The 11,908-nt window shown below is 41.4% G+C and overlaps 1 protein-coding gene across 1 annotated transcript in view; it reads right to left on the reverse strand.

Annotated features, from left to right (window-relative positions):
- Positions 1-11,908, reverse strand: part of CABIN1 (calcineurin binding protein 1) — a 160,136-nt gene that overhangs the window by 119,560 nt on the left and 28,668 nt on the right. The window contains exons 17-21 of the mRNA XM_018565909.1: positions 11,048-11,242; positions 7,175-7,411; positions 4,069-4,222; positions 2,629-2,744; positions 1,609-1,770 (exon numbers count right to left, since the gene is read on the reverse strand). Of these exons, the coding sequence (XP_018421411.1) occupies positions 1,609-1,770; positions 2,629-2,744; positions 4,069-4,222; positions 7,175-7,411; positions 11,048-11,242 (864 nt within the window). The remainder of the gene's footprint in view (positions 1-1,608; positions 1,771-2,628; positions 2,745-4,068; positions 4,223-7,174; positions 7,412-11,047; positions 11,243-11,908) is intronic.

Consider the following 11,908-nt stretch of genomic DNA (forward strand, 5'->3'; position numbering starts at 1 on the left):
CTGTTGGAACAGATCACAGCCCTAAGTACTTTCCAAACACAGACAGTGGATAATAGATTAATCACTTGCTGACCGCGGTGTTAAACCCCCTTCCTGGCCAGGCCATTTTTCAGTATTCAGTGCTGCGGTATTTTAACTGACATTTATTTCGTCATGCAACGCTGTACTGAAATTAATTTTATAAAATTTTTGGGGACAGACAGAGGTTTCTTTTGGTGGTATTTAATCACCACTGGGGTTTTTATTTTTTACTATACAAACGAAAAAATTACCATAAATTTTGAAGAAAAAGAAAACAGTTTTCCCTACGTTGTGCTATAAAAAATGTATTATCCATATTTTTGGTAAAATATAAAAGACGGGGTCACGTCGGTAAATAGACACCAAACATGGCAAGCTTTAAAATGGCACGTGCCTGAGAAAGAAAAAAGTACCATACCCAAAATTTGCCATAGGTGACGCTTTAAAAGCTTTTACCACTCATTAGTTTAGTGTTAACAGTGATAGTTGGCTCTAAAATTATTTCTCACACTGAGACTTTCGCGGTGATATGTAACCCATATGCATAATACAACCAATCGGGCGGCTCTACAGCCGCCGGAATGCTTGTATGTAAACAGCCATCACTAGCTGTTTACAATATCTGGCCTGAATCTACCAGTAACTGGTTGACGACAATGAAAAATTTTGCAAACTAAAACAAAAAAGCAAAAAAGGTAAACATCCAGTTTCCTAAGAACACTAAACAAAACTTGCAGGCGTGATGGCGGAGGGGTTATAGCCTCTAGAGCAGGGGCGCCCACAATTTTTTGTGTTAACATCTAGGAATACAGATGTTCAATATTAACAATGAACTCAAAAAGCCCACATGCAGTATTTTTTTCAATTGCATTGGACCGCAACGCAGTCATTGTGGTTCCCGCGTTCTGGTGACTTCAATGTACCACCAACGCCCCCTCCGGGGGGAGTTTACTATGCAATACAGTGCGTTCCACCAGCTAACAACGCTGGAACACACAACTCGTGTGAACAAGCTCTAAACACCGTCCTTTGCTTTCTTTTATTCAGGCATTATCACGTCATTTATTGGACACTGCAGGCGGGCAGAGGCAGTCACAATGTGCCCAACTATGCAGGCTGAATGGGGCGGCCAAATATCTCTGCAGGTGGGTAGGGGCGGGCCAAATGTCTCTGGGGGTGGGTAGAGGCTGCAGACAGGGAGGGGAGGGCCGAATGTGTCGGATGCTTCAGCGTCCGACACATTCGGGCGCACTGACACAGCGGGAATGGAGTGCAGGACAGGGAGTTGACCCGCGATCTACCAGCATTAGCTTTGTGAACAACTGGTGGATTGCGATCAACCTTATGGGTACCCCTGCTCTAGGTGGCCTCTAGTTTTCTATATGCCTACTGCCTATTTCTCCTGAATTTAGTCCACAATTGAAAGAGGATGTGCCCAGAGCAGGGTTTTCTCAAGGAAGTATTATAAGCTTGTCAATTACTCTTTATGTGTAGTTTCCGTAAAACTGTTAACAGCACACTTTAAACAAATTACTGCATCACATAAAAACATTGCTCTAAATGCCACCAGCCTATGATGGCAGTCACCTGCTGAACAGAATGCTCCTCCAGATATCGAGCCTTGCTCTTTTTGCTTGGATACCCATACAAACAATAGAAGCACTGCTCCAGAGCTGTCTCTAGCTCCTCTTTGAAGGGATGGGCATCTTCATTGGTGGACGCTGCCAGTTCTTTCACAAGAACACGTACCTGTGTAAGTTGAAGGAAAAGAGGAGGTCCATAAAAACTACGATACCATAAATCTTTTATCCTAAACAAAGCCAATAGGTACATTTTACTAGCATGTTAATAGGGGATTTTCAAATACAACAAGAATACCCATTTGTTTGGGACCCATTTTTACAGAAAGAACTAAATGCAGGCACATCACAACAACGAAACTTGTGCGTCTGTTCTGCCACCCTCTTACATTTTGCTCTTCTAACGTTCAAAATAAAGTAGCCTGGTATGAACATGGACACAACATAAACATTGAGCTTTTCAATAAAAGGGTTGTCCTCTTTCTTAAAAAGCAGCGGGGTTGTGGAATGTTCTTCATTTAGTTTTGTTTTCTTTTTTTTTTTAAAAGGTTAATTTTATTTGACACTTTATGTGTTTTTGTACTCTACAGTCCATAATAGGTCACTATGTCACCCAGAAGAAGGGACCCTGCGTGGCCCCGAAACGTTGGCTGTTTGACACATGTGACGATTGAATAAAAGGTGCTTTACTTCTTGCACATATCATTGAGTGATGGTGACTTCTATTATGGACTGTATCTGACACGGCGCCATCCGTGTTGTCACTTCAAGCACCAACTTCTTACTTAAGGTCTGTATGCTGTATGGAGTGCAGGTGATTTCATATTATCGTTTGTACTCTACACACACACACAAAATATTTGTTTTACAGATGAATATTTATCACAGGGAACACACTTGTCATAGGATTCCCTGTGCAGTATTGGTTTTCTAAAGAATGCTATTTCCCTTTCTCGATAAAGGAAACATCAAGTTAGATGTAAATGAACACCAATCTATTTCTAGACTGTATACATGAATAACTTACATAGAATTTTAGGAGAGCTCCATCAGAGTTACAGCACCATGATCTTCTGCCCAGGTACTCATGGGCTGCGTTCAGCAGCATAAGGGAGGATGGAAGCATTGGAGTGCTTGAATCTCCTAGAAGAGACCTTCTCACATCAGAACCTGTCATAAAGAAGTACAATGGCTCTTTCTTTAATCACAGGAAACTATTCCGATATGCATATAAAAACGTTTTTAAAAAAAGTATGAACATGAAAACTCTATTTTGTACTCTTATTATTCAGCAGTTGCACTCCTAAACTTGCCCCAAATGTAGGTCTAGGTAATGCAGTGGTCTGTACCCATTCCATACGTCAGTAAAAATGAGGCAGAGCTTCACAACACAGCAAGCGGGGACATTTTTGAAACAATCTCAACAATTCAAATGTGTAGACAATGTAATCTCCACTGACACACTGGCAGCCTTAGTGTGCAGCGCAAGGACACTGACCCCGTATAAATGTATGTAGTGAAAGGACTATAAAAAGCTTGCGGTATACAGAGACGCCGCAGTATACAGCGAGCTACAGCTCGCGGTATACTGAGATGCCGCAGCTGAAGCGGATCCCGACAATTGTGGCGGGATCCGCCCAGCTGCGTGAGTGACAGCTGGCTCTGCCTATCTAGAGGCAGAGCCAGCTGTACCCGCCCCCTACCCCGTCCGTTCCGCCAGTCAGCGCTGGCGGATCGGAGCGGGGGGGGATCCAGTCCCTCCCCTGTCACGGCTCTCTGCCGTGACAGGATCGAGAAGTAACCGAAAGCCGGTATGTGTTCGCTCACTTGCCGATCTACTGAGCCGACCTGTGACAATGAAACTGAGGAAAGAGGAACTCTACGCACTAATTTAATATCCCCCAAAACAGTTACTTTTAGGGCATGCCAACCGTCAATGTTGTCAGTGTGCTTATTTCAGCTCTCAACCAAACTTTCAAGCCCTCAAATAGCTTTCTGTCATAACTGATCGGATGTGAAGCACCATGGCAACTGCAATCCAAATAGAAGCTACGATGGCACCTTACTTGGCTATAAAAGGTATATGAGGTTGTAATTCTTCTGCAAGCACAGAAAAGTACTTGTTCTTTCTGTCAGAACTCCAGTGTCCTTATCACTTCCTGTTCACTGAACAGAAATTATCAGTTTTCTCAGCTATCTACTGTGAACTACAAAGTAACGCCTCTCTATGTAATGGAGACGAGGAGAGGGAATGTGTTTGTAGTCCAGATTAGTAGATACTAATTACCTTTTACTAATTTACTGCTTGAAAGCCAGATTGATTCTTCCTTATTTCTTTCTGACGAATACAAGCAAATCACTAGTAAAAATCTGTCTGGGTATCAACCCAGTCTCATGACGTGCTTGCATTTCCTGTAACTTTTTTATATGGAGAACACAATGTTTAACACAGAGATTTAAACATTACCTTCCTTATCATCTGTTTGTCCATGCCGCTGACACATTGAGCGGAAGTTATCCTCTTCGTACTGGATTATTCTATGGAGGATAATCCAGGGCAGGACAGAGGACACAGACGGCTCCTTAGTATCCTCCTGTGCAGCCATACTGCAATCTATTAACTGAAGATAGGGACAAACATTTATTTAACATAAGAAATGTCATTGCAACTGTCTTATACACTCAGATGAGTCCAAAATGTATTTTTTCTAATGCAGGGAGAACTAAAAATACAAAGCTGAACTTCAGTAAAGCAGCCGCACACATAGTGGAAACACATATATGTGAACAGTATGACCTGCCAAAGGATTTGTTTATTGGTTTAGCAATTCTTGTGATTTACAAGATTTAACACTTTACCACATTGCATAGCCAAGAGGAAGCTGGCACTACTTTCCTCCTCAACTTTATAGCTTTTTGCTTAATTGTCCACTTCCACTCGGCTGGAGGCAGAATTCATAGAGAATGGGTTTTTGTAGGGATCACAGGCAGAATATCACAAAAATCCTTTGACAGGTAAAACAATTTACGTGTTTATATCTTAATTGGTTATTTAGCTGTTTGCTTGGGATTCTTTCCAAATACGGCATATAAGGATGTATTTATAAAATGTTCACAGAGCGAACAGCTCTGCAAATGTCTGAGTATTAGATTTGCAGTGCATTATGGCCACTAGGTGGAGCAGAGTAGAATATACATTTCCTATACTCCTTGGATCAATCTAGTGGTTATAATGCACTGTAAATCCAATACTCAGACTTTTGGAGAGCGAATGCTCTATAAATACACCCTTAAGTAAGTTTGTTGAGTCTATTTTACTTAATTAATGCTCTCTGTAGGATACTTTGACAAATTGCACAATGTTTCAATGGTTGCAAATCATTTAGAAATAATGAAGGCTAAAAAAGGGGGCAAGTTGTTTTATTGGTGAAATGTACAATCACAGCTTCAGGTCCAAAAGACACAGGCCGTGTTCAGTTAGAGGGGCACCCTTTACCATATTGATAGGTTCCCAGCATACTACAACAATAGGAATCCTACAAATTACATTTGCAGTGATTCTATCAGGCCCTATTGACAGCACAATATGTGTTAAAATTTAGCTGGATACCATCGGAGGTCAATACACCCAAACAGTTTATCAAGTTCTGCAGCAATTGTACAGCCACTACTCTTGTAACCTAGGATAGCTAAATGAGCAGGCCCTGACAAAAGCAAATTATTAGCTTACACTCAGTTTTAAAACATGGTAGTTGCACTTGCCATGCAGATAAAAGTTTTGTATTTACTGTATTTTAAACCAAAAGAGCAAAGTTTTGACAGGGATGGGTCTTTGACAAGCCGTTAGAGCAATGGTGCCCAGAAGGTCGATTGCGATCTACCAGTCAATCGCAAAGCTGTTTTTGGTAGATCGCTATTGCAAGTTGGAATCAGCTGCTCAGTTTATCTGGGTGCTCAGCTGCTGGTGGCCAGGTGCAGTTTGCCGCGTTGGCCAGCGGGTGGCGCTGTGTCCTGGCACAGCAGCTGACACTGAAAGCTGTGGCTCAGCATGCAGCTACTCTTGGGGAATCCGAGAGCCGATCCCTTGGGGGACACAAGTCCTACACAGGCCTGGGCAGGGTGAGTGGTGGTCTTTATCAGAGGGAGGGGGCATTGTGTACCACAGCCTGTGTTATCTCTACCCACTGTACACAGCCATGTACCCCACCTAACAGGACTGTGCCCCCACCTACACGCCATGCCCCCACCTAACAGGAATGTGCCCCCACCTACACGCTATGCCCCCACCTAACAGGACTGTGCCCTCACTTACAGACTGAGATTAGGAGCGTTAGTTTTTTTGTTTTTTTATTATAGGTAATAGATTTTATTTGACCTTTACAGGTAATAGTCCCATAGTTTACCTCCTCTGATAAGAGTGCTAGGTCTAACTAAGGGGCCATTCATAATAGTACAGTGCGTACAGTTAGTATTGGTGCTCGGATGCTATCCAACACTTCCAAGTGTGTAGCATAAGATGAGACTGGAGGCTGTGGTCCCAGCTAAGACATGTGTCACCACAGAACACAGTAGTGATGTATTGACCTGTGGGAGGGACCCCAGTGAACAACGGGGAAGAACAGGATTCTTCAGCAGAGTGAAGAATTACCAAACTGCCCACTGGACAGAGAAGTATAAACCTTCTTAAGGCCCTATTCACACTGAGCGATTTGTCGAGCGATTTTTGCAGCGATATCGCTCATATTTCCACGCGATATCGCTCTATGTAGCTTCTCCAATCCATTTCAATGGAGCTGTTCACATCTCGTCGCTCAATAACGCTCAATATCGCCTGTAGCTCCTACATGACCCTTTTTTCGAGCGATTTCGCTCCTGATTGCATACAGCCCAATAGGAAAAAGTCGCTCAATATCGCTTGGTGTGAATGGGGCCTAAATGGGGCAGCTTTGTTAAATATCTGTTACTATGGTAACAAGGTTGCTTTAAATCAATATTGATGCTTATAAATACAGTTCTTGTGTAACAAATAGACATTTAATACAACAAAAGGATCCCAAGAGAACTATGTGTTAGCTGAACAAACAGCACAACAGAAAGAATTGCCTTTCATGCACAATATTTTTTAAACTTAGGGCTGAGCTGTCTGGTAGTTTGAGTAAATTTAATTTGCCTAGTCTGAGTAAATTTCATTCAATGCTATTTATCTCAGTGGACAGGCTTTTTCATAACAAGTGCTAAAGACCTGTGAAAAGAATCCAAGAGCTCCATCTGCCGAATGGATCAAAAACAAGATAATATTTTATGCAATATTTCATATGAACCGGTAAAAAAATACATTTACATTTTAACGTTTTGGCTTTAGCCTCTTTTAAAGTCCTGACCATACTAAATGAAAATAGATAATATAGTAAAAAAAGAACAGCACTTTCTTTTCAATTGCACAGATTTGCTGCTTATTTGAAAATGTTGCCTTTCTCTGTATTCGTATTGCATATGTTAGACATACTTTATTGATTCCAATGCAGAAGCATAGCCTATGTGATTTTCTGCCTAGCGCATCTCTTCTTGGTTACCTGTATGAGGTTGTTGCTGAGACGCACAAGACGTGAAGTCAGTGTGGGTCTCTGCAAAATACTGCTGTCAGATGATAAAGACAGATCGATCCCCGAGAGTAACTGTGTTGCTGTGGCAACCCATTCCTCCTTAGCTGAGCCAGATGTCGGGCTCATCATATGTTGAATTGCTTCATTCAGTGCAACCTCTGAACACTCAAAACACTGTTTGAATTCTGAGAGTTTCAGTAAGGAATCCTAAGATGAAGAAACAAGGGTGTCAAGTCATAAAAAAAAAAAGATGTTAGTATTTAATCTCCTCTACAGTATCTGCTCCATACAATTGGATAGGAAATGTTATTCAGCCAACTGGAGGCAAATGTTAACTACAAATTTACAATCCACTTTGATGATTGAATTCCACAGTTCTTTAATGATTCTGATCATTTGTTAAAGTACATGTAAACCCAAATTAATAAAACCTTGTATACGCTTTATCATAAAAAGTCATTTTCAATATTTTAAATCTGAATCTTCTATATAAAAATATATCCGGTAAGGCTTATAAAAAAAAAAAAAAAATAAGATTTTGCATTTATAGTAAAATCATTTTCTTGAAGTCCTTGACTTCGGTAATTCTTAGAAAACTGGGTTATACTGCTGCCTTCAGGTTAGGATATTGGCAAAGTAAAAAAAATGTTAACCCTGCCCCTATATAGCCCAGCCCCCGTATAGCCCAGCCTCCAACCAGCATTCCTCAGTTTTGTGAGCAAGCAGTACATAAGGGAAATAACACAGAGGGGCAGGACCTGTGTTCCCCAATGAACTTCAAGACCAACTGTTCAAAAAACGTCTTTGCTTTAATCACCCATTTGAGGGCTGAAGGACTTTAGCAATTCTTAAGCAATTGGGATGTCAAAAAGCAGTCCAACGGAGGGGTGGACAGTAGCCGCTGAGAGATGCGCCAGATGTGAAAAATCATATTATAAAGAGTATATGAATGGATCAACATCTGAATGAAGGTTAAAAGAACCAGGGCCAACCAAAAATTGAACTGCCAGGACTTAGGGGAAGGGCACCAAGGATCAACCTACTGCTCCAGATCATAACAGGTTTATTACCAGTAAGAGGAACAACCAATCTTCCACCATAAGAGAAACAGGTGGAATACCAAACTACTTAACAGGAGGGGAAAAAAAAAAAAAAAACACTTGGATGAACAGCTAAGGTGGGTAACAAGAATTAATTATTACTAGGGTAAATGCCTCAACCTATCCCCTGACTTTAGTCAAAGGAAGCCTGGATAGATAGAGCATGTTAGAAAATAAACCAGCCAGTCAAGTGACAGAGCCCTAAAAGGAACCCCCTAAAGCAGGGATGTCCAAACTGCGGCCCTCCAGCTGTGGTGGAACTACGAATCCCGTGAAGCGTCTCTCTGCGGGAGTCATGTCCATGGCTGTGAGAATCTTGCAAAGCCTCATGGGATTCGTAGTTCCACCACAGCTGGAGGGCCGCAGTTTGGACATCCCTGCCCTAAACCCTTCACTTCAGAGAAAGGGGGTCCATAAAAGAAAAGATGTTACCTGATAGACAAGTCATCTCTAAATGAGACATGCATCATTGAAAGAGAGAGTCCTTTTCAGAATATGATCCAAATGGAAAGAGGGAAAGGAAACATTAAGCTAGAAAAAAAGAAGGGTAGTAACCCTGAATCCTTTTAAAGGAGAGAGTAGAGTGATCAACAACACCTGTATAAAAAGGGGTAGGGCAGGGGTGAAGATATACCACAACACAAACTGGCATACAATGATACCAAGATCAGAAGGATGAGAAAGAGTCCTTCAAACTCACATCCATGTTTTTGGAATGTGATAGCCAGACTATATACTTGACTGACCAATAATGAAATATATGATTTTAGAAACCATCTTGTAAAGGGAAGAAACCTTGATAGAGGAACTAAGGGTAGAAATCATAGTATGAACACTAGGAATATTAGCCCGATAGAGAATGGGAAGAGGAATAGATATAAGGAGACTATCTCAGAAGACTGCAGCTTTGTCATAGAAGAGGATCGACCTTCCAGTAACCAGGTCCCACTAAAACATTCGGACTTACACTATCCATCTTTAAGAAATACTACAGCAGGGCAACAGTGTCTTGCCTGCTGACCCTACGAGGAAGTATGTGACTTATTAGCAAGGGATACTCCCTTGAAAAGGAAGAAAGCAGGTATACTCATGTGTAGAACCCTAACTGGTAAAAGCGGGAAGCAAAAGACACAGGCAGTGTTCAGGTAGAGGGGCATCCTTTACAATATTGATGGGTTCCCAGCATACTACAACACTAGGAATCCTACAAATTAAATTTGCAGTGACTCTATCAGGGCCTCTTGTGTTAATATTTAGCTGGATATCATCTGAGGTCAATACACCCAAACAGTTTATCAAGTTCTGCAGCAATTGTACAGCCACTACTCTTGTAACCCAGGGTAGCTAAATGAGCAGGCCCTGACAGAAGCAAATTATTAGCTTAAACTCCGTTTTAAAACATGGTAGTTGCACTTGCCATGCAGATAAAAGGTTTGTCTTTACTGCAAATATTTATTAAAGGTCACCAAAGGTCACCCAGCCCCCCACAACAGCCTCCTAGAACGCTAGCAAAAAACTGAGGCATGATGGTTGGAGAAGAGGCTATACAGGAGCTGACAATTTTTTTTTGTTTGCCAGTGTCACAGTCTCCTGAAGGCATCAGTTTAGCCCAATTGTCTAAAAATTACTAAAGTCCTGTGTCCCTCAATAGACGATAAAGAAAATGTTTTTCCTTTATATATACTTTAAAAAAAGGTAAAAGTCAGTTAATCACAGTCTTCACTGACAAAATCATATGAAAATATTGTATATACTGTAATGGCAAAAGTGTTGCCATTCCAGAACGTGAAATGTTGCAGATATGGGAGTGTAGAAAAGGTACCGACAGTGTGAGCAAAACAGAGGGGGAGAGAAGTTTTTATTACTTTGTACTTTTTTTTTTTTTTTTAACTGCGGTGACAGGTTTTCATTATAGAGATATCAGGCGGCCGTTAGAATCCTAAAGCCTTCTCTGTGTACATCACATACAGTTCAGGAACAAAAAGCCCTTGATCTGCATCTGAGGTGACTCAGAATACCAGCAAATTGAAGGCAAGAGCCTGGAGTGCTCTCTGGCTGCTTGCTGCGACTATGTGCTATGTCCATATTCTGTAACTAAGTATGCAGCATCGGATGTGAAGGACTGAGTACTGTACTGTACTGAGAGTAAGTGTCTGTAAGCACCGGATGACAACAAAGAGGGAGTGAAGCTGGCACACACAAAGAAAATGTAACATTGCAAAAAAAAGTGAAAGGAGGCAGTGCAACTGTGCAGCACAGGAGACAGAGGAGTGCTGTATGAACAATGATTGTTGTAAATTTGACTGTATAAAAGGAAGTTTAATTACTGTTGCCAGGGAACAGGAGGTGCTCTTCTGCAAAGAAGAGCTGGAAAGGGTGAGTGAGATGGAAAGACCAAATAGGTAGATGGGAGTATACTCACTGAGGACCCAAAGCTAAATTGTTGCAAGAGGCCAGTGCTCTGTTGTTTCTATACAATACATGGTAGAAGAATGATTGCTCTTTACTGGAGTGGCATGGATACTGGGAAGTGAGATGTGTGTTGGGGGTAGGATACAGAGGAAAGCAGAATGAGTGCAATGGGGGTGGGATCTCAGTAGGCTAAAGTCATAATGCCCCATATGAAATTGAAACTGTCACTTAGCTTTATTAATAAATAGGATATGATTTGTGGCACATACATAAACACAAGTGTTAAGCCTCTCTGATCCTTACAAAAGGTAAGAAAGCTATAACAGGTCACCTGCATAAGTAGCAGTTGGGCAGGCCGTTCAGGAGGTGATGTCATGAAATCAAGGTGTTTAGTCTGGCTATAACCACTCATACACAATGTAGGGCACACTAGCCGAACCACAGATGAATAGTCCCCTAATTCATGTAATCGTTGGATCTCCTCCAGGGACTGGCATCTCTCCAAAGACTTCAGACTATTCTCAATCTAAAAAGACAGAAAAAGATCTGTGAAAAACCAGAAAACAGCTGCAATTGTCACAACACACATATTTACATTTTTTTTAAAAGAACATTTATAATCTTCACATTACCTTAAAAGCATAAACTGCACTACAACAGAAACAGAATTCACAGAGCAACTGCCTAGCTGAACACAGAGAACTGTACTTAGCAGTCAGCAGAGGTGTTATAGGAAGCTTTCAGAACAGATTTGGAAGGTATGGTTTAATAATAAACTGATTTAAGTTGCTGCTTTAAACACCATAAAAAATAGGATTTTGTTCTTACAGTAAAATCCTTTTCCCGGAGTCCATTGAGGGACACAGCTGTGAAGAATTCTGAGACATAGGATTATGTTGCTGGCTCCAGGAGAAATGGACACTAGGCAAAAAAAATTAAAAGCCTTCCACTTTAAAGGACATAACCCCTACCACCTCACATCTGCCAGCTGTAACAAGCAGTGTGAAAGGACATTAGGGGAGGGAGCTGTGTACCACAATGGACTTTAAATAAAAGATTTTACAGTAAGAACAAAACCCTATTTTCTCTATCTTCCATTGAGGGACACAGCTCTGAAGACTTCTGAGACATAGGGACATTCAAAAGCAGTCCAAAACAGGGGTGGGGGGGGGGGGGGGCACCCAAAAAACAA

The sequence above is a fragment of the Nanorana parkeri genome, unplaced genomic scaffold (assembly GCF_000935625.1).
Source record: "Nanorana parkeri isolate BGI_ZX_2015 unplaced genomic scaffold, ASM93562v1 scaffold899, whole genome shotgun sequence".
NCBI lineage: Eukaryota > Metazoa > Chordata > Amphibia > Anura > Dicroglossidae > Nanorana > Nanorana parkeri.